The sequence below is a fragment of the Schistocerca cancellata genome, chromosome 2, assembly GCF_023864275.1.
Source record: "Schistocerca cancellata isolate TAMUIC-IGC-003103 chromosome 2, iqSchCanc2.1, whole genome shotgun sequence".
In the NCBI taxonomy this organism is placed as follows: Eukaryota; Metazoa; Arthropoda; class Insecta; order Orthoptera; family Acrididae; genus Schistocerca; species Schistocerca cancellata.
Genome location: NC_064627.1, coordinates 550142794 through 550166009, shown reverse-complemented (window position 1 = coordinate 550166009; position 23216 = coordinate 550142794). Strand labels below are relative to the sequence as shown.

Sequence of the window (23216 nt, the reverse complement as noted above, 5' to 3'; positions counted from 1 at the left end):
TTTCCCACTATTTGTTTTATGTGATCATTCCACTTCAGATCGCTCCGGATAGTAACTCCTAAGTATTTTACGGTCGTTACCGCTTCCAATGATTTACCACCTATGGCATAATCGTACTGGAATGGATTTCTGCCCCTATGTATGCGCATTATATTACATTTATCTACGTTTAGGGAAAGCTGCCAGCTGTCGCACCATGCATTAATCCTCTGCAGGTCTTCCTGGAGTACGTACGAGTCTTCTGATGTTGCTACTTTCTTGTAGACAACCGTGTCATCTGCAAATAGCCTCACGGAGCTACCGATGTTGTCAACTAAGTCATTTATGTATATTGTAAACAATAAAGGTCCTATCACGCTTCCTTGCGGTACTCCCGAAATTACCTCTACATCTGCAGATTTTGAACCGTTAAGAATGACATGTTGTGTTCTTTCTTCTAGGAAATCCTGAATCCAATCACAAACCTGGTCCGATATTCCGTAAGCTCGTATTTTTTTCACTAAACGTAAGTGCGGAACCGTATCAAATGCCTTCCTGAAGTCCAGGAATACGGCATCAATCTGCTCGCCAGTGTCTACGGCACTGTGAATTTCTTGGGCAAATAGGGCGAGCTGAGTTTCACATGATCTCTGTTTGCGGAATCCATGTTGGTTATGATGAAGGAGATTTGTATTATCTAAGAACGTCATAATACGAGAACACAAAACATGTTCCATTATTCTACAACAGATTGACGTAAGCGAAATAGGCCTATAATTATTCGCATCTGATTTATGACCCTTCTTGAAAATGGGAACGACCTGCGCTTTCTTCCAGTCGCTAGGTACTTTACGTTCTTCCAGCGATCTACGATAAATTGCTGATAGAAAGGGGGCAAGTTCTTTAGCATAATCACTGTAGAATCTTAAGGGTATCTCGTCTGGTCCGGATGCTTTTCCGCTACTAAGTGATAGCAGTTGTTTTTCAATTCCGATATCGTTTATTTCAATATTTTCCATTTTGGCGTCCGTGCGACGGCTGAAGTCAGGGACCGTGTTACGATTTTCCGCAGTGAAACAGTTTCGGAACACTGAATTCAGTATTTCTGCCTTTCTTCGGTCGTCCTCTGTTTACTGTTGCCATGGCTAAGAATGCTGGATGCAGTGTGGGATCTTCAAGCACTGCATGAGCTGTGCCATGACAGCTGAACATTCCATAGTCCATGGTTTGTTGTTTCTCTTCCCCATGTCCTAGCATGTGTTTCCACAAAGTATCATTTTGCTATTGTCACTGATCATTCGTGAGGGGCCTGTCAGGTAGCAAAGGTTTAGTTTTAACCACCTATTTATTTCTCTGTATTTGTGTAGTGTTTTCTCCTCTGATAAGATTATAGCAATTTTGCTTGCTTTTGGCATACAGAACAATATTTTGTAATTGGATAGAAAAAAAAATCTATTCACCAAGTGGCGGCAGGCAAACGCAAACATGTAAAAAAAAGGTTTTACATATGCAAGGTTTTTAAGTCTGTGGCTCCTTCTTCTGGCAGAAGGGGTGAAGAAAAAGACTGGAGAGGTTTAGGGAAAAGACAAGAGTTTGGAAAAGTCACCCAGAACCCTGGGTCAGGGGAGTTTACCGGACGGGATGAGAGGGAAAGACACTCAGAGACTGGTCATGTGTGTGTTGGGGGGGGAGGTCTATTTTTTATGAATGCCTTGTTGGCTGAAAGCTTATTTTGTGACAGTCTTTTTGTTGCACCGATCTGCAATTCAGCATATCTGCTATATGGTGAGTAGCAACCTTTTTTGTGTGTTTTCTCTTGCTGTCACTTGGTGAGTAGATTTTTTTTATCTAGCCAGTTACATTATAGTGTCAAAAATTGATTATGTTCATCACTATATTAAAACAGTATTTTGTTTTGATGCATCACAATCCTTTGTGTTTGTGGGAAGCAATTTTATTGCATTATGAAGTTGCACAGGACATTATAGAACACCCTCCAAAACAATGAGATATAAGACAGAACCAGTCATGTTATTAACTACTCACACCAGGTGCTCTCATCTTCTAATAGAAAATTGCAATAATTACCATTAAATATGAAAATTCCAATCTTGCCTCTGGTCACAACTGACAGTGTCAGTTCATTATCAGTGGTGCCACAGCAAACGTGTCCTATTTCATACTATATCAAAATATAAAATAATAAATGCATTGTGTATCATACATAATTCTGCTGAAATATATTTTTGGTGAAAATTAGTTTAGGAAAATAATTTAACAGCATTACAACCTTTTTAAACAATAATGAAATGTTTCATAATTGTTTTAGGAACACCCAGTGTCAAAATATATTCCAGATCTCAACATGTTGTAAATGCTGAAGGGAAAGGGTGCACTTTGACTAATGCTTCAGATGCTGCCAGCAGTGAAGAAACAGAAAGCCCCAATCCCATGGGAACTCAGAGTACAAATAAAGAGTCATTCGTCCCTTCTGATCCCTGTAAGGAAGAAGCTTCCTCTGCATTCCATGATAATTTATCCAGGTGGATGTACTATTTATTTACATTATTACTTTTAAAATACTAATTTATTTGTGGTTTAAGTAATTGTTTAATTATGTAATGTTTACTAAACCTGGTATTTTTGTGAACTCCTCTTTGCATGAGAATAGTTTTACTATGTATTTATTATCACAGCTCTCACTTAAGATATTCTGATGTTAGTTTACCACAAACAGCCTCTGACCTTTTGCCTACATCTGCACACAACAATTTTCTTCATAAGGCCATTGTGAACTGTAATAGAGGTAGAGTAGAGCAACAGACACTTTTCAAGATAGCACACCTGATAGATCAGTTGAGTAGTACAGGGTCTGTACAGTTGTGGAACCCGGTCACAAGTGGGCACTGCAAGTCTGTGAGCTGCCGCATCCATGGAGCATCCGTGATGTCATCACCAACTATGGCTCAGCTGCGTGGGGCCACTGGTTGGAGTACTGGGTCTAGTAAATAATCAAAGATCATAGCAACAGTATATTCGTCAGGACTGTCTTTCCAATACAGTTCACACCTATGGCAATTTTAACAACACGAAGGTGTCCAAAGGGTTTAGTGTTGTATTGTCTGCAGTATTGTCACATGCCTGATCTAGCAGTGGACTGGGGAAACTCTATGAGATGACATTTCACCAGCCATATTTCTGGGTAAGGTATTCCATCACATTTGCTGAATTTGGGCTATGTCACAAATTGTACGAACCGTAAATCCTTGTACTGCACATGCTTCTATTCTGTACTGACTCACTTCTTGCAGTGGCATTCCAGCTTACAAGGGGACTATACAGCAATATGAGTTAAATAATTCTTTGTATTTGTGGTACATGAAGTTCAGAACTCAAATATAGCTCTCCCACAGCAATTAAATGCAACTCTCAAAAATACTTTATAAAATCAACATTGAAATTTTCTGACCATATTTAATATGCTAAACTAAAATGGTGTTCTTTAGACAAGCAGTGTGGCTGTGTGCTAGAGTGGTTGCCTGATGACACGTCAGTAGCTGGCTTCAAATCCTGGCAAAATCAAATTTTTAACCAAAGGTCCATGGTCTACGATCATTTTACATGACATGTGAAATGCAAAAAGACAGGAGAAAAGCAATTGGTAATTTTTTAATTGAACAGTCTTTGTTAAGGATCTTTTATTAAAGATCAATAATTAAGAATTGCAATTGTCATTAAAAATGAGAATTTAATATGTTATTAGCATATATTTAATGAATTTTATATTTAAATGGCATAGGTATTGGAACTGAATTTAAAAAAAATACGGAAATGAGACTTGATTTAGTAATCACTAGTCCACATGCTTCGTATATCCTGTGCTTCACAGAAATGTTCATAGGACAAGCACTTTTGTTAAAAAATGTGGTTACATGTGGAGCTGAACCAAGACCACCCACACAGTGAGTGATCACTCTACCAGAGAGCCACTCAGCTTGCTGAAAAGTATGTACTTTGTTTTTGCATATTAAATATAGCTGGAAAAACTTCAAAAATCAATTTTCTTGAGCATTTTTGGGAGTTGAGTTGAACTGCATTGTGACAAGTGTATTTTATTTCCGAACTTCATGTACCATAAATATAAAAAAAAATTACAGAAATCAGACTGCCATGTGGTCCCCTTGCTAGACTATGGAAAGCATATGATAAGAGTAGCTGGTCTATGCTCCACATCAGTCGAACAAATTGTTGTGCAATGTTGATCTTGAGACCCTACTCATTCTCTCTCAGAGTTAGTCATCACACATGACCAAACACTCAGTTATTATTCAGACTAAAAATTATTACATCTAGACAGACCATACATTTTCAGTGTTGGAGTCCTCGCGACATACCATAAAGTAAATGCTGAAATGTGGATGGTGAACTTTTTTAAACTGGAGGGCATATGGCAATGTTAATATTGCTCTGTGAGAACTATAAATATTATATATGCCTCTATTGTATGTCACTACCAGTTGGTGTATCCATTCCATTGATGTATGGTACTGAAATGCTTGTACCCCTTGTCGCACACTGTAAGTTATCTTGGGATGTATAGATGTACTGCAGCCAGTGTCTGTCAAATAATCAATGGTCTTCTTCTCTGAAAACCTCTGTTAGCTGTTACAGGAACTGAATGTTCAATGCTGTATAGGTTGTTAAAAGTCTCTTTTTTTTGGTTTTGTAAGCTCTGATGACCATTATTGCTTGTATATTTATTTACAGTCCCTTCTGGTTTTTTCCATCATATTATCTGATGAAATGAAATCATAAATCGATGGAAAAATCCAGAAGGGGGAGCGAGCGGCGGGGGGGAGGGGGGGGGGGGGGATCTGTGATAGGTTAACCTACAAAAAGTAGTGACTTCAGTTTGAATTGATGGTTGCATATTTAAGGCTTCTATGGAAGCCATATAAATTTAAATAACCCACTTAGGATGACATCATTAATTTTAACTATTGTAAATTGTGCTTTTTTACCCCCAGTATCACGAGTGTCAGCTCAAAACATTCATCTCGGAGATTAATGTCGAATATATCATCAGCAGAAGGAATGACTCAGGGAGATAGTCATTCTGCATTGAAGTGTCTGTTACCTCATCTGTCAGAATGGCAGCTAGTGCCAGACTCACTATACACTGAAAAGCCTGTTATGCCTTCACTTATCTATGGTGCTGTCCATTTAGCACGGTTGTTAGGTAAGATGCATGTAACTATTTAACAATTCTTGTAAATAATATTGCTAGAAATTATCATTTTTATTACTAAACAGTAAGTATTTCAAATTATTTCTAAAAAGGTAATTGTTTCCTATTTTCCAGTGATACTTCCAAGTCATCTTCTGAACACAAATATTCCAGCAAAGAAACATAAAATAGTATTGCAGCATTTACAAATGATTCTGAGGTATGCTTATACTTCTTAACATCTCTGATAATTAAATTACACAAACATTATGTGTGTTGTTTGTTACTTAAATTATAAAAAAATCTATTAAGAATTACTTAATCTGACACCACGTAAAAAGTATTACTGCAAACAAAAATCAAACAATGGGAAGTGTATGATGGAATGTAACAATACCATGAAAAGGAAAGTTACTACTCACCATATAGCGGAGATGCTGAGTTGCAGATACGGACAACGAAAAGACTGTCACAAATAAAGTTTTTGGCCAATAAGGCGCGCGCGCGCGCACACACACACACACACACACACACACACACACACACACGACTGCAGTCTCAGGCAGCTGAAACAACACTGCGAGCAGTAGCACCAGTGCGTGATGGGTGTGGCAACTGGGTGGGGGTTGCTGAGCACACTGCCCAACATGACACCCTGCATTTCAATGACTGCTTCACAGCCTGTACCATATGGATCCTTCCCACCAACACCAGCTTTTCTGAATTGCACAGATGGGAACTTCTGCTGCAGTACGTCCTACATTCCCGAATCCTCCTGGCCTCAGTCTTCGTTAGTCACTGTCCTCACCCATCCAGCCCCTTCCCTATTCCCATTTGAGCACTACACAGCCCTCATTCCACCATCACACCCAGTCTTTTTACTGCTCTCCTTTTCCGCTACCCTCCCCCCTCTCCCCCCTCTCTCTCTCTCTCTTCTCCCCTCCGTTTAACCTGGAGCACTTCACTGCCAGCCACCCCTACCCTACTATCCCTCCCCCTCCCTGCCGCAGCCTCCTTCTTACCCCTACTCAGTTGCCACTCCCATCATGCACTGGTGCTACTGCTCACAGTGTGGTTTCAGTTCCCCGAGACTGCAGTTGTGTGTGTGTGTGAGCTGCATTTGCTTGTGTGTGAATGTGTGTTGTCTATTTTTGCCAAAGGTCTTACTGGCTGAAAGCTTTATTTGTGACAGTCTTTTTGTTGTGCCTATCTGTGACTCAGCATCTCTGCTGTATGGTGAGTAGCAACTTTCCTTTTCATAATATTGTTACTGCCAACAAAGTCTGATTATTTACAGTTCTTAATCTTCATTGTCATAGGAGAGTATGCCTAATCATTGTAAAGCTTCAGAGCTTCCTGAATAAAATTGTTTGTTGGCTTTGTTTCTTCATTTAATTCTTTCATCTGCAATGCACAAGGGGCACTTTGAATGTTTTAAGATTTACTAGGCTTTCGTCCATTATCTAATCTGTTTTAACAAATTTCATCAGTGAGGCACTATTAAAAGTGATGAGTCGCTCTGTTGTTTTCCTCCATTGTAACCAAAGGAGTTGAAACAGAAAAATTGTCGTGTGATTGTATTTAATAATTTTAAAATGGGTTTGAATCCATTGACTCTTTGTATATGCCATTTGGAAAGTAGTCTTCTTTGTTGGGTTAATAAATATTAATAAGAAATAAATTTGAAGCCTGCACCAATCTTACTCTCACGTGACTTGTGGACCTGGTATTTAAATATAAAAAAGGAGAACATAGTAATGTGACATGAAGTAAATTAGAAAGATTAGATATTATGTACATTAAATAGTGATACGATTACAATGGCGGAAGTTTTAAATTTAATGATAATGACAGTTTGAGCTGGCCTGTCAAAATATTTGTGTGGAAAAGAGAAAATCATAGTGAAAATTATTTAAGAAAAAAATTATAGACACAGCTATGTGGTTAACAGTGACTGTCACCAAAAATTAATATAATTTTGGGTGGTTTCATAAAATGCTCATATGGACAATGTGTTTATAACAGGGTTCTGAAAGGTATACTTTCTATACATAAAAAACTTCCTTGAAAGAACTCTTTCCCAGTATGTGTTTGGGAAAGCAGTGTTTAAGTAGAGTATACAGGTACATTGTCATATTGTTGAAGTAAATAACAGAGTATACTTAAAAGCAGGAGAAAAATTTCTGTAATTAGAATCCAGTAGTAAGATGGCCATACTGAGTGAGCAACAATTTTTGTTATTTTCAGTCTTTATTTTTTAGACAAAGCACTACATCGTCTTAATCTACATGCTTTGTCAGTTTGCAACATAGACTCCAATTCTTTGCACACTTTTTCATTCTGCGAGTTTGAAAATATCCTCACAATAGAACTCTTTTTCTCCATCTTCCCAAATATGAGGGTGAGTCAAATGAAAACCTTCAATATTTTTTTAAATATTATTTATTGTGCAGAATTGGTACAAAGCTGTATCACTTTTGAACATAATCTCCCCCATGCTCAATGCAAGTTCTCCAGCACTTACAAAGTGCATAAATTCCTTTAGTAAAAAATTCTTTTGGTAGTCCGTGCAACCGCTCATGCACCGCATGGCATACCTCTTTATCAGAACGGAACTTCTTTCCTCCCATTGCGTCTTTGAGTGGTCCAAACATCTGGAAATCACTTGGGGCAAGGTCTGGTGAGTATGGTGGATGAAGAAGACACTCAAAATGCACGTATGTGATTGTTCCAACTGTTGTATGGGCAGTATGGGGCCTTGCAGTGTCATGTTGCAGAAGGACACCTGCTGACAGCAATCCACATTGCTTTGATTTGATTGCAGGCCACAGATGATTTTTTAGGAGATCTGTGTATGATGCACTGGTGACAGTGGTTCCTCTAGGCATGTAATGCTCCAAATTGATGCCTTTTTCGTTCCAAAACTTCTTTGGTTTTGGTGATGAGGAATGGCATCATTCCTTGCTCGCTCTCTTCGTTTCCGGTTGGTGGAAGTGAACCCAGGTTTCATCCCCAGTAACAATTCTTGCAAGGAAGCCATCACCTTCTCATTCAAAGCTCCGAAGAAGTTCTTCAGAAGCATCAACACGTTGTTCTCTCATTTCAGGAGTCAGCTGTCATGGCACCCAACTTGCTGACACTTTGTGAAACTGGAGCACATCATGCACAATGTGGTGTGCTGGCCCATGACTAATCTGTAAAAACATGATGGCAGTTTTCCTTCACTATGGCTTCAACTGCTACAATGTTCTGTGGAGTCACAACTCGTTGTGCCTGACCTGGACGAGGAGCATCTTCCACTGAAGTCACACCATTTGCGAACTTCCTACTCCATTCGTAGACCTGCTGCTGTGACAAACATGCATCACCGTACTGAACCTTGATTTGTCGATGAATTTCAATAGGTTTCACACCTTCACTACGCAAAAACCGAATAACAGAATGCTGTTCTTCCTTGGTGTAAGTCGCAGGTGGGGCGCCCATCTTTATACTGATACTGAGACAGTATGTGTGCATCTGCACTATGCTGCCACCTACAGGCCATTCTGCACACTGTTTGTAGCATGCTTACAACTTGCAGGATAACGGCACGAAATTTCGATTTGTTATTACAAATTTAAGGTTTTCATGTGACTCACCCTCGTACCAAGATGCACTGTTTGCTGAAAATCCTCCACCATCACATAGCATTGGTCTCACATCTGTTTCATAACAGAACTGAAAAGATGGTTGTCAGAGGTTGCCTAGTAGGGTCTATGGAGAGCCTTTGGGTGATGGTTTCCCTCTGAAGCTTGTGATCACCACCCCTTCAATCAATAAACTTGAGATCCAACGGGCATAAACTTTTTGATAAGACGTGTTTTTCATTATATCTTGCACTGCTCTGTACCATAATGCACTGTGCTATGGCTGTTTCCTCTAATGAACTCATCAATACTTCTTGGTTTCCACAGAGGCAGTTAGAAGGCCACCTGTGTTAGGCTCATCTCAGTTACTCGTGTTCCAACTTTGAAATGTTTCACCCTTCTCCTAACACTGCTGGCACCTGTGCAGACATGTACATAGGCCCTTTGAAGGATGAGGTGAACTTCAATAGCAAAAAGAAACATTGCTAGTGCCCATTTTGAAAGTACTATCTGTGGTTATGTGATAAGACAGTAGTGACATCAAAATATGTCAACGTGTGTTGTAAATTCTGCAGTTTCCAATCCTGCAGTGGTTTCTGTTATGTTGTTGGAATTGTAATTTTAACAATAAGTCACTCAAGACTTTTAAGTACGGCTCTTGTAATATAATATACCTTGGAGATAAACTGACACTAGTGTTAATCCTCGGCATTCCAGTGTAAAAGTTGTCGCAGAATCGGCTAATTAAAAAATCAATGCAATTGGCATGTTTGTTTATATGTGAAACTGAATTCAGAATTTTCAGAGATTGCATTTGCCAGATTCATATGCCGATGTGAGATTCTAGATTTGCATATTTTACTGTTCATGTTGCTTCTGTGCATAACTTTTCATTGATTGCATCAGTACTCCTTTGTATTGTGAGACATTGTGATGTTTTGAACATTTGTGAGTGCCACAACAAAGTCGTACTGTCATAGAATTTTCAGACCAAAAGTATAAATTTGAAAATTTGTGGAAGTTAAGTGTGTTTAGTAACTCAGTGTTGGTGATTCATATTTACTGCCAAAGAATAGATCACTCTGAATTTCAGTGTATATCATTGCAAATAAAGGGAAATTTTTTAGAATTTTCGGAAGTTACTACTGTCCTGTGCGTAGACTAATATGTAGCTAGTTGGTGTTTGTGATTTAAAAACAGTAGCATATATTTTACTAACATATGTGTTACATCTAGTTTTCCATTTCAAGGGGATATACTATCTAGTTATCATAAATTTATTTTATTTTAGAATTCGTTAGTGAATGTAATAAATAACAAAAAATTTAGGAAATTATTAATTTTTACCACAGATTTTTCTGTTGCCTGACTGTGTTACACTGATCTCCCTGACCAAAATGTATGAAGTACTGTCTTCACTGAAACTAAAACTGAGCCAGTGTGAGAATTTCTGGCAGCAAGTATCGTGGATGGAGAGTCATAGACAGATATAGAAGTAAATTCGGGTGTGCCCCAGGGAAGTGTGTTGGGACCTTTACTATTTATGATGAATATTAATTACCTTGCGTGCAGTGTTAATAGTGACCTCAGACTTTTTGCAGGTGATGCAATCATTTGTAGTGAAGCTCTGTGTGAAAGAAGTGGAATAAATATTCGTTCAGATGACAGCAGTTTGGAGGCAGTCTGACTGTGGGCTATAGACAGGTGTGGATGCACACCAATGCAATCATGATGGATAATGGCGACACCTGTAGGGTGATAATCCAGTTAAATGAACTGGGTGTCAGCTCTCGCTGCTTCTCCTTATTTTGAGCTGAATTATTTCTACAGGCTCTGCAGATGACACTGCTTCTTTCATTATAAAGCTAGTACTGCTTCACGCTCTATTGGGTGATAAGCCCTTGGAAGCTTTTCGTAGAAAATATCATCTAGTTTTGCAGGAAGTGTAGAATCATGTTTCGCAAGAAAACACCACTAACTTGACCTCATATTTTCAGGGGAAAAAAACGTATATGTAAGACACCAGCCTTAGCATTTGATACCGTGTGAAAATTTGGGCCACAATTCTGACAGTGCACAACTATGATCTGGTGAAATTACAGATTTTAAACGTTCATATGCAGTGGTTGTTTGTAACTTGATCTGCTCCACTGCAGTCACATAATGCCCAAGCACAAAGTACTGTACAGCAGAGGGACAACCATCCTATTCATGGGATAGTAAAGATGAGGGGCAAGGTGAAAACATCTACTCAACATGTTTCAAAATCATATTCTGCAGCACATGTTATTAAACATGATTTATAGTAAGAAATACATGTATTTGGAAATAATTTAAACTGACCAGTCTTCCCTATTCTGATGTAAGGTGGTGGTGATTTTCTATATGCTCTTCATGGTCTAACCATAAATAAAAAAACAAAGATGATGTAACTTACCAAACGAAAGCGTTGGTATGTTGATAGACTCACACACACACACACACACACACACACACACACACACACACACAAAATTCAAGCTTTCGCAACGTCTGGTTGCTTCATCAGGAAAGAGGGAAGGAGAGGGAAAGACGAAAGGATGTGGGTTTTAAGGGAGAGGGTAAGGAGTCATTCCAATCCCAGGAGTGGAAAGACTTACCTTAGGGGGGCAAAAAAGGACAGCTTGTGTCTGCTTGTGTCTGTGTATGTGCGGATGGATATGTGTGTGTGTGTGTGTGTGTGTGTGTGTGTGTGTGTGTGTGTGTATACCTGTCCTTTTTTCCCCCTAAGGTAAGTCTTTCCGCTCCCGGGATTGGAATGACTCCTTACCCTCTCCCTTAAAACCCACATCTTTCGTCTTTCCCTCTCCTTCCCTCTTTCCTGATGAAGCAACCGTTTGTTGCGAAAGCTTGAATTTTGTGTGTATGTTTGTGTTTGTTTGTGTGTCTATCGACCTGCCAGCACTTTCGTTTGGTAAGTCACATCATCTCTGTTTTTAGATATATTTTTCCCACGTGGAGTGTTTCCCTCTGTGTGTGTGTGTGTGTGTGTGTGTGTGTGTGTGTGTGTGTATATATATTAAAAACACAGATTCCATGACTTACCAAACGGGAAAGCGCTGGTAGATAGGCACAATAAAAAACACACACACAAAATTTCGAGCTTTCGCAACCCCCAGTTGCTTCGTCAGGAAAGAGGGAAGGAGAGGGAAAGATGAAAGGATGTGGGTTTTAAGGGAGAGGGTAAGGAGTCATTCCAGTCCCGGGAACGGGAAGACTTACCTTAGGGGGGAAAAAAGGACAGGTATACACTCGTGCGCGCGCGCACACACACACACACACACACACACACACACACACACACACACATATATATATATATATATATATATATATATATATATATGAGGAAAACAATGAAATTTCTTCTAGCAAATACAAAACTAAACTGCTGCTGCCTACATCAGATAATGTAAATGAACATGGTTCCTGCAAGTGTCATGCTATTCATTATAAGATTGAGACTGAGGCAGGCTTTTATTTTATCCATCATTTAACCAACGTTTCTCATATTTACTCTTGGCTCCTTTTTCTTTGCATTTCCTATTTGGTTTGAATAAAGAATCCTGTTTGGTTTTATTTCCTAATGGTAACATAAGGAGTATGTAATTTTGAAGTTACTAATCATACTAACAGTAAAGGAAGACACATAACAAAACCTCGTCATTTCTAGCAATTCGCTCTGTATACTACTAACATCCATTCTTCATAATCAGTATGGCTAAGTGTTAACCATATGAAGTAAACACATTTTCGTGTTATAGTTGCCTGACCAAAACTAGAACACAAAATATGAACACTCTTGTACCAGGAATAATAAACTTTTAACACACAAAAGTACGACAATATTATGAAAAGAATAGATTGCTACTCACCATTGGTGTGCATTTATGTTTTCACTCAAAATGCCTTCTGATGTAGGAAAAACACACACACATACACACACACACACACACACACACACACACACACAAACACACACACAAAGAAACCAGAAACATAGCAGCACAGCAGCCGTATCCTGTCCACACTGCATTCCTGCTTGTGCCCAGAAGCAGCACTACTCCTTCCCCCGTCCCTGCCCTCTCATCCCTCTCCCTTCTTGCTCCATGCCACCTCCTTACCCATGCCAGATTGCAGCTCCCATCAAGCGCAATTGGTATCCACAGTCTGGCTGCACTGTGTCAAGAGTTCGTGCTCCTCTTTTGATTAATGAATATGGGCTGATGTATAGCAATGATTGGACACTGTTTGTAACATGACATGCAAGTGAGTTTGCAAGTCGTAATGCTCACAGGTAGGTGCCATTCCATGCCTTGATGCTTGACGAGGGTGAATGCATGCGATGATTGAAGTCTGATTGGTCGTGGTCAGGTAATTGTATGGAACTAGAGTCAATGAACTTGCCAGTCATTCGAAGTGTCTTGCAGTACAGAAGCTCTGTGAGCAATGATTCAAAGTCCAGGTTGTCTGTGGTGCAAAGTCAAAGCAAAATCATGAGTAGGGCAGTTGTCCAGCTAGTATCATGACACATCAGTGCACCCTTTCAAGAATGGTGCCAATATTCTATCATGCCATTGCTCACTATGATTGAGAGTGCAACAAAATTTACTAAGTTGTGTAAATAACTAAATAAATGATAAAAGCCAGAGTACGAGTGAAAGGAAAAAGCATTGAAATCATCCAAGCATATGCCCCACAGGTGGGGTGTACAAAAAAGGAGGAGGAGGAATTTGAAGATGACATGCAAAAGCAGCTAAATGGAGGAAATCAGATTATAATAGGGGACCTCAATGCACATGTTGGCACAGACAGGAAAGGATTCGAGGAGATAATGGGACCAGAGGGCTGGGGAACCGAAATAGAGAAGGAAAATTGTTGCTGGAATTCTGCAAGAGGAATGGGCTGGCGATCGCAAATTCCTGGTACAAGAAGAGAAGTAGTCACAAAATAACTTGGTACAGTGGGGACTGGTCCCAAACTTCAGTAGTAGACTATATACTAGTGTATAGGCAGATGATGAGCAGCCTCACAGATGTTAAGGTCATTCCATCTGAGGCCTTAGACAGTGACCATCGGCTGTTGGTAGCCACCCTGAGAGAGAAAAAAGATAGGAGGGCAACAGAAATACAGGAGAAAAGGTTGAAGACATGGATGCTGAAAGAGGATGAACGGAGGACCCAGTACCAGACACTGATCAGGAAGAAGCTGCCAAAGGAGGATCAGAGAACAGTGGAAGAAGAATGGGGAGATTTTAAGAGGGCTCTAGCTGAGACTGTGTGTGGAAGAACTAGCACAAAGAGGAGAAGTAGGGAAACCCCATGGTGGAACAACATATGTAAAGAGGCAGTACTTCGAACGAACAAAGCCTTCAGAGAATGGTTCCAGACCCGAACAGAGGAAGCTAGGGTAAAATATAAGGAAAGCAAGAAAGCGGCACAGACCGTAGTAAGGGCGGAGAAGAAGAAGTGGTTGGAAAAATGGACAAGAATGTTAGAAGAGGACAGTGAAGGGAACAAAAAAGTACTTTACACCATGGTAAGAAATAAGAGGAACGACAGAAGCAAGTGCCTGAGGATCATGGATAATAATGGAAGAGTTGTGGAGGAAATGCATGAGCTCAAAAAGATTTGGAAGGAGTACTTTGAAGATCTGTTGAATGCCGCCAAGTGGGTAACTAACAGCGATGGAGAGCCTAAGGCAGCAGACGATTATAATAGTGGGGAAATTGATGATCTAACTTGGAAGGAAGTGGAAGAAGCCATAAAGAGGATGAAAGGGGGCAAGGCACCAGGTTGGGACGAAGTAACAGTGGATATGATACGAGCAGCAGGAGAGGTAGGAACCCAGTGGCTATACAGAGTGCTGAGGGTGGTGTGGAAGGAGAACAGAATTCCTGAGGATTGGAAGAAAGGAATTATAGTCCCGATCATCAAGAAAGGGGATAAAAGGAGATGTGAGAACTACAGAGGAATCACCCTGCTATGCCACTGTGGAAAAATCTATGAAAAGATCCTGGAGAAGAGAATAAGAAGCAGTATTGAAAGTAGACTGCAAGAGGAGCAGTACGGTTTCAGACCGGGAAGATCGACAACGGACCTCATATTTGCGGTAAGGCAACTGCAGGAGAGGCACTATGAGTACGGGAAGGACTTAATCATGGCGTTTTTGGATATTGAGAAGGCGTATGACAGTATCTGTAGGGACAAGCTCTGGGATGTGCTTAACGCAAAAGGGATAGATGAAGAAATAACACGAAAAGTCAGAAAAATGTATGAGGGAAGTGAGAGTTGTGTGAAAGTGGGGAGGAAACGTACTGCATGGTTCAAGCTGGAAAATGGGCTGCGACAGGGAAGTGCACTTTCGCCTTTATTGTTTATTATTGTTATGGATGAAATCCTACAGCAAGCATCAGATGCAATTGGAGATCATAAAATGAAAGCAGTGCTTTTTGCTGATGACCTGATGTTATGGGGAAATTGCGAGGAGGAGGTGCAAGAGCAGTTAGATGCATGGGAGGCAACGGCAGCACAATATGGAATGCATTTCTCTGCAAAGAAAAGAGAAATAATTGTCACAACAAGGAAGAAGAATAGGCCAAATGTGAATATAACTTGTGGAGGGGGAAAAACTACAAGTGGTAGAGAACTTCAAGTACCTGGGAAGCGTGATTGAAAGTAAGGGGGGAAACGCAATGGAAATAAATGAAAGGTGCAGAAAAGCAGGGCAGTTCTACAAACGCATTAGGGGGCTTATTTGGAGCAAGGAGGTGCCACAGAAATCCAAGGGAATTATATACCGAACCTACTTTGTCCCCATATTGGCATACGGAAGTGAGACATGGGTAATGCACAAAAGCGACAAAAGTAGAATACAGGCTAGTGAAATGAAGTTCCAGAGGAGCAGGTTGGATGTAACAAGACAAGACAGATTGCGAAATGTGTATGTGAGGGAAAGACTAAAGGAGGAACCAGTACAGGACAGGATAGAAAAATCAAGACTGCAGTGGTATGGACACATGAAGAGAATGGATGAGGGAAGAATTCCAAAGAGGATGTTTGATCTGCAACTGGAGGGGAAGAGGCCCAGAGGAAGACCAAGGGATAGATGGGTGAAGGGAGTGAAGGAATGTGTGATGAGAAGAGGAGAGAACTGGACGAAGGTGGAAGAGGGGGAATGGTGGAAAGACAGAACACGATGGAGAGGCTTGTGTTCCCAACAGACCCAGCCAGTGGCTGGAAACTGTCCAAGATGATGATGATGAAGTAAATAACTCAGACCCAAATTGCCAGCTGTGGTCTGTGATGATGTGCAGCAGCAGATAACCAAATCATGAAACCCTGTTTGACACAAAGGCAAAGGCCAGCATTTCTATCAATATGTTCTCGACTGACATAATTTCTGGCCAAAGAGGAACGAATGAATTGCAGTTAATAAATAATGCTGACCATTTTATGGTGAGAGTGGCCTACTACGTCGATCTGTATGTGTGCAAAGCATGCTATTGTATCTGGAAAATCTCCAACTGGTTCATGCATCTGACAGAATACCATACTGCACTGACACTGAAGGCACACACATGCAAGCCCACTTGTGACAATCCTTTTGCATAATTTTCTGTTAATTTGGTGGGAAGAAATAAAACAAAGTGTCACTAGAAATGACAAAATTCCATTCACCAACTCTGAAACATTGGAAAGATTTCAGGATCCACGAGGCTATTATGAAGAAGTGACATCGAGAACATTACAACCAAGGACATTGGCATTGCAAGGAATGAAATAAAATAATGAAGAAAAAAAAAGAAAACCACAGTAGCAGCTGGGTTCAAACCAGAGTTATCAAGTCAAGAGTCAGTGGGCTTAATCTCTGTGCCATGCCACAGACAAGACAGTTGTTGCTCAAAACTTACTCATGTCTACATGTAAATGCTTAGAGAGTGTTTTCTCTTTACTTATAGACCACTCAGGCAAGATATTCAAGGAACTTAAAAGGGTCATATCTACCTGCTTCTGGTCACGCAGTTGAGCCCAATCAGTGAGACCCTTTCCGCGCACTGCCCTTGTTAATTGTAGGTCCCAAGAAGTGCTCCAGTCAACAGTTCTTGCAAGTCAGCACTCTCAAGAAACAGCATAAGTCTTTGCTGGTTTCTGGCTGTGGAATTTTCATAACGGCTTCTACTTTCTCGGGTAGTGGCAATGCCCCTTCTGATAAAATTAAGTGACAGAAGGAAATATTTGTTGACTGTGAAAAACCTTTTGACAATGTTGACAGGAAAAATTTCTTTCAAATTCTAAAGGTGGCAGGGGTAAAAGACAGGGAGTGAAAGGCTATTTACAATTTCTACAGAAACCAAATGGCAGTTATAAGAGTTGAGGGGCATGAAAGGGAAGCAGTGATTGAGAGAGAGCAAGACAGGGTTATAGTCTATACCTGATGTAATTCAGTCTGTATACTGAGCAAGCAATAGAGGAAACAAAAAAAATTGGAGTAAGGATTAAAGTCCAAAAAACTTTGAAGTTTGCTGATGATGTAATTCTCTCAGAGACAGCAAAGGACTTGGAAAATCAGTTGAATAGAATGGACAGTGTCTTAGAAAGGAAAATATAAGATGAACATCAACAAAAGCAAAATGATGATAATAGAATGTAGTAGAGCTAAATCAGGTGACGCTGAGGGAATTAGACTGGCAATGGCAAGGAGAGCTTTTGTGAAGAGAATTTGGTTAACATTGAGTATAGATTTAAGTGTAAGGAAGTCTTTTCTGAAAGTATTTGTGTGGAGTGCAGCCACACATGGAAGTGAAACAAGGGCAGTAAACAGTTTACACAAGGAGAGAATAGAGCTTTTGAAATGTGCTGCTGTAGAAGAATGCTGAAGATTAGATGGGTAGATCACATAACTAATGAGGAGATACTGAATATAATTGGGCAGAACATGAAATAGTGGTATAACCTGACTAGAAGAAGGGATAAATTAGTAGAACACATTCTGGGGCATCAAGGGATCACCAGTTTAGTATTGGAGGGAAGCATGGGGGATAAAAATCAGATAGGGAGACCAAAAGATGAATACAGTAAGCAGATTCAGAAGGATGTAGGTTGCAGTAGTTGCTCGGAGATGAAGAAGCTTGCACAGGATAGAGTAGCATAGGATGGAGAGCTGCATCAAACCAGTCTTTGGACTCAAGACGATGAAAACAACAACAACAGCAACAAAGTAATCTGTGGCTTACCAATAACACACAAGCTGTTCTGTAACAAGCATTTAAAAATTTTGATCAAATGTTGCTGGCACTGTACAGCAGTGGCCGAAAAAATGAAGATGTCATGCAAGTATGCAAAACAGAATGACAGCCCTTGCAGCCTGGAGTCAGCATTGGACTGCACTATGGAATTTCAGAGTCCATCTCAATACATTATGTACCATAAGTCACTATAGGTGAATTATCTGTGGCAGAAAGACAGAACAAAGTTGGTGGCCAACAGTTGTAAAGTCCATGGATACAAGCAAAAGCCTGAGCCAGTGCCTACAAGAAATTTTCGTAGTCTTCTGATCACTAAAAAAGAGATGCTGAGAGCTTGACCAGCAATCGGAGGCATATGTCAGAGTTCTGCTGTCATTTGGATAAGTGGAAATTGAGGTGCACTTGTGAGCCTTATCTCCAAATTTCTGGTGATAGTGACATACAGTAGGTAGCTGCTCTGCACCAATAGAGGACTGACGAGTTCATTGTTCACGACATGGCACAGAACACAGCAACCTCCTCTTGCACACTGTCCCTCCCCTCGCCCCACTTTGAGACGCCAATGGATACAATGTAATGAGTAGTAGACAACAGAGAATACGTCACACTCTAATACTAAATCGAAGGCTGTCTCATTGAGATAAAGTTAGCAACATAAGGGGCACTGTCCATAAAAACTTCTTTGTGCTTAAATCTACATTTGTGCAATTACTTTCCATTGCTTGGCTTGCACTTAGTTTTCCCTCCCTTCTGTTTATTTTTATGTCTCTTTTCCTCTTCACGCTCAGTATTTTCTTTTTTGTTGTTTTTGTTTATTCATTTTCTTCATTGTGAAGTGGAGGCAGACACATCCTTTGCTAGTGTGTTGGTTTCATTCTTAACATTCTCTACCCTAGAGTTCCTATTCTATTATCATTCTGACTTCAGATGTTGGATGTGCACTCTTTCTCATATGTTGGATATACGTCTGAATTGGAGAAAACATCTTAACTTGTGATATTGAGCTGAAGTTGAACAACACAAAGAAAAAGAATTGCATCCAAGCATGTCAGACAATTTAAATTTATGTTAAACTGAACTCAGAATATCTATTCAGAGACATACTGATCTTCTTATCAGCAGCAGAAAAAAAGTTCCATTAAACATTACCTATAGAGCTGACTTTTGTTGTTTGTTCTGAGCTGCCATCATCCACTTCAGTGTACTCGAAACACTGAAAAATAATTTAATACTTTTACTCAAAGAAAACCATTATAAAGCAAATGAAGGATACAAGGGAAAAACAATTGAAGTCCAGTTTCTAATATTTTGCAGTAATTTAATTTGAAGTTAAAAAACTGCGCAGATAAAATGTATCAGACATACAGAAAACTTATTTAGAATAATTCTCAAGGTGTTTCTCTAATAGACCCTTGAATTAGTGTCATGTGGTATAGGGATTTGTTTATTAACAATGAAAAGTGAAGGTACACATCTTTACAATCAAAAACAATTGTAGACCACTTACTTTGTAGAATGGGTTGCATTATATGTAAATGTTTGTCTTAAAAAATGTAAACAATTAATACTTTTAAAACATCAATGAAATTAATTTTTCAATGTTTGCACCAAATTAGTCATTGTTGACTGGGTAAACTTGGGGAAAAAAGTGCATTTTTAAACAGAATTTCTTCAGGTATTGCAGGTTGGAGAGTGGAATTAAACTTAAATATGAAGGTTTTGGCTTGTTTTGAATTTGTGCATGGCAACAACACAGGACTCATTGGACGTCATTGGACATTTCTTTCTGTATTCTTTACTGAGAAATGAAGAACACGATTAGAACTTTTCTTGGCCACACTTGATGACATTGAAGGGAATAGTTTCTGTGGCATCTTGTGACGTGCTCATTCCAATCGCTGATTGTTTCAGTGTGGGCTTTTTGATTTAATAAATATGTAACTTTGTCACATTCCATGTAACTGCCCTATGATAGGAAAAATTACTTTGATTGATTCAAATCTGTTGCATGGATAGCTGAATAATGACATATGGAAAATCCAGGATGGAATATTGAATAAAGACATAATTATTATTGTCCCCAGGGCAAGAATCACAAACAAGTGCAAATAAAGTACTGAAGAATGATAAAAGCAAAGGTGTAATAACATTGTTGCAACGTCATCAACTCCTTTTTGGCTATGGTCGTGTTGTAGGTATGAAAGTATCCTTTTCCTGAAGTAAAAACATATGCAGTAAACATGTAAAAGGACAGCTTTCACTTGTAGTATACATCATTAGCGCTAACATTAGGCGCTGTAAGATTTTTCATGTATCTATGCCTATTGCCCCATGTTCATGACTTCACGTAACTTTAATTTTGGCTCCACGTTTTCACTGACAGATGACTTCAGCATCCTTTTTACATAATAAATTTAGAGTTTCTAGCTGTTTAATTTCTTTATCTACTTCTTCTGCTCTACTGCTATCATTAAATTTTGCTGCAAGAAGAGAGAACTTTTTGCTTTAGATTCATTGCTTGCAGAGCAAGTATCTGACATTGGGTACCCAAAAGTAGTACGAAATTTCGTCTGCATTATGTTCTGATAACATTCATAAGAAACGGGGGAACTCTAGAAATGTCTCTGTATACATCTAATGCAATATTTTAAGGTTTAATTCTTCAGGTAGATAAATCTTAGATGTACCGTGAAGGCTATAGTGAGAAGAACAGTCTTGAAGGGAACTTGTATGTTTCATTAAATTAGCAACAGCCTCGGCTGTCTTTTTCATGGTTCTAGTAGAATGAGTACCTCAGCTGTTAGTAAGAGCAAGAACAGTGGTAGAAAGAGATTATTGATTGTTAACATATTCTGGCTTGTTATACCATGCAAACTCATAACGGCCTTGTAACAAACAGGAATTTCAATAAATTTTCTGTCCCTGTGTACATGTACCTCATAGCAGTAATAGTGGTCTCCTAGATTGACATTTTTTTGTGGTGTTCATGGTCTTCTTTTCTCACAGGCAAAACTGAAATTTGTGAAAACAAGCATGCAAGTGTGCACTCTGTAAATTCTTGTTTTCAAGTAAATTGAACTCCCAGACTAGTATATCATGTTCATGTTTTGAAATTTTCATGAAATGCTGTTTTCTGCATTCGCTATATTCACAAGGAACACGACTTGTCACACTTTTGTTCATTTGCAACTCGTCACACTTATGTTCACTCACATCTAGAAGTATATCATGTTTAGGTCTTTCCTTTGCTCTTCTCTGATGAACAGCTGTAACATTCTCATTCCTTGATTTTCTACCTAAATGCAAACTGCCTTTCTGCACATCAGAAAATTAGATGCCATTCAACACCAGTATAGTAGCTGACCAGCTTTTAAAACAATAAACTCTGGGAATATTTTCATTTAAAATGTACATGGACTCTGATTCTCCCTCATCTCCCTCCATTTCACAGGGGACTTCATTTTTCCCTGGGGCACTTTTCTTCTACACTGACTTTTCATGGACTGTGAATGGTTTTCTCTGTGTATGAAGCTGTTAGACTGTAGTGCAACAAACAGAATCCATTAGTACTAGAATCTCAAATTTCACCAAAAGCGAGCTTTGAATCTCTTTTTCCCTGTACCCTTCAGATGTTAGTGACTAATTCTTTAACAGTGGGTTTTGAATAAAACTGAATACCTCTTTGACCTAATAGCAATGCATTGTTAATTATGTAGCCATGTGACTCTGTGGAATTTAGTAGTAAAAACTAAAATTAAGCCAACATGACAGTAACAGACTGTGGAACTGTGAGCCATCTCAGTATACACAGAACGGTGTACGCAGAGAGAGCCTTCTGCCCATAATGTAGGAGATGGATTGACAAAAGCACGTGTTACATACATCCCACAACCTACAAATTACTTATATTTATCCATTTTAACCCCAAATGTACAAAATTATCATGGATAAAATATTGAATATAAACTACCATCTTTTGCTCAAGTATAGAAGTTAACATTCCTTGTAAGAAAGTGATAGTCTCATTTTTTACCCGTTTGTGGACGTCTACTTTTCTGTTCAAAGAAAAAAGTATTGTGACATGGCAGACATTTCTATGTTAAATTCATTCTTCTCTGTTTTAATTAAAATTGTTTTCTCATTTTGTAGATACTTGGAGAAAAATAGAGACTGGTTTGAAGAAAATGTGTACGAAGATAATTGCTCTCCACTTAAACAAAATGACTGATTTGCTGTATTTATGCATAGCTTCATATTTTATATCCTGTAAATAGTTTATAGAAATTGCTATTTTTAAAAACATTTGTTGAATGTTTAGTTATAAACTACCCTCACTTGAACAAAATGACTGATTTGCTGTATTTATACATAGCCTCTTATTTTATATTCTGTAAATAGTTTATAGAAATTGCTATTTTTAAAAACATTTGTTGAATGTTAAGTTATAAAAATGCATGTCACTGAAGATTCTGATCTGGTGTTTCCAGTTCAGTTGCTATTTTTCATGTTATCTCCTGTACCCTACAAAATATTGTCTCTGTTATCATCAGCCATGTATTTGATAAGAATGGTTAGTGCAAACTTCACTATGTGCCATTTATATAGTATGCTTCTGGGACCAAAGATGTGTAGATAACAAAATACACAGACATGAATATTGGAGAGTGATTAATTCTCTGCTTCTTTGATAATTATGACTTGCTTCTCAGTGGAAGTAACTAGATCCTTTAACTATGAAAGCTCAGGTTACTTTAGTTCAAGTTCCTAAGTTATTTTATTCAAGAACTATTGTGCTGTTACCGATACCTCAGACTTGCTGATTGTCAATAATAACTGTAATGTTTTTCCTTTCTGAAGCTGGAAGATTTTGACACAGTGGTTTGTGTCTTATAAGTTTGTGACAGCTGATTGTATGTACAAAAAGCCAAATTACCAGTAGCGTGCTATGTTGCTGGTGAAAGTGGATGAATCAGTAAAATACAGAATTTTACGTAAAACTGGTACTCTAAATTTCTTTTTCATACAATTTCAATGGCAGCACTACTATTATAGTGACAAAAACTGGATACAGGTATCCAGCTGTTAAGAAAGTTTACTT

General features: G+C 39.0%; 1 protein-coding gene across 1 annotated transcript in view; it reads left to right on the top strand.

The window, feature by feature from the left end:
- The window catches only part of LOC126162136 (male-specific lethal 3 homolog), a 142249-nt gene extending 119469 nt beyond the window's left edge, over positions 1-22780 (top strand). The window contains exons 8-11 of the mRNA XM_049918430.1: positions 2309-2522; positions 5007-5218; positions 5342-5426; positions 22268-22780. Of these exons, the coding sequence (XP_049774387.1) occupies positions 2309-2522; positions 5007-5218; positions 5342-5426; positions 22268-22346 (590 nt within the window). The 3' untranslated portion in view covers positions 22347-22780. The remainder of the gene's footprint in view (positions 1-2308; positions 2523-5006; positions 5219-5341; positions 5427-22267) is intronic.
- Positions 22781-23216: the final 436 nt, after the last annotated feature.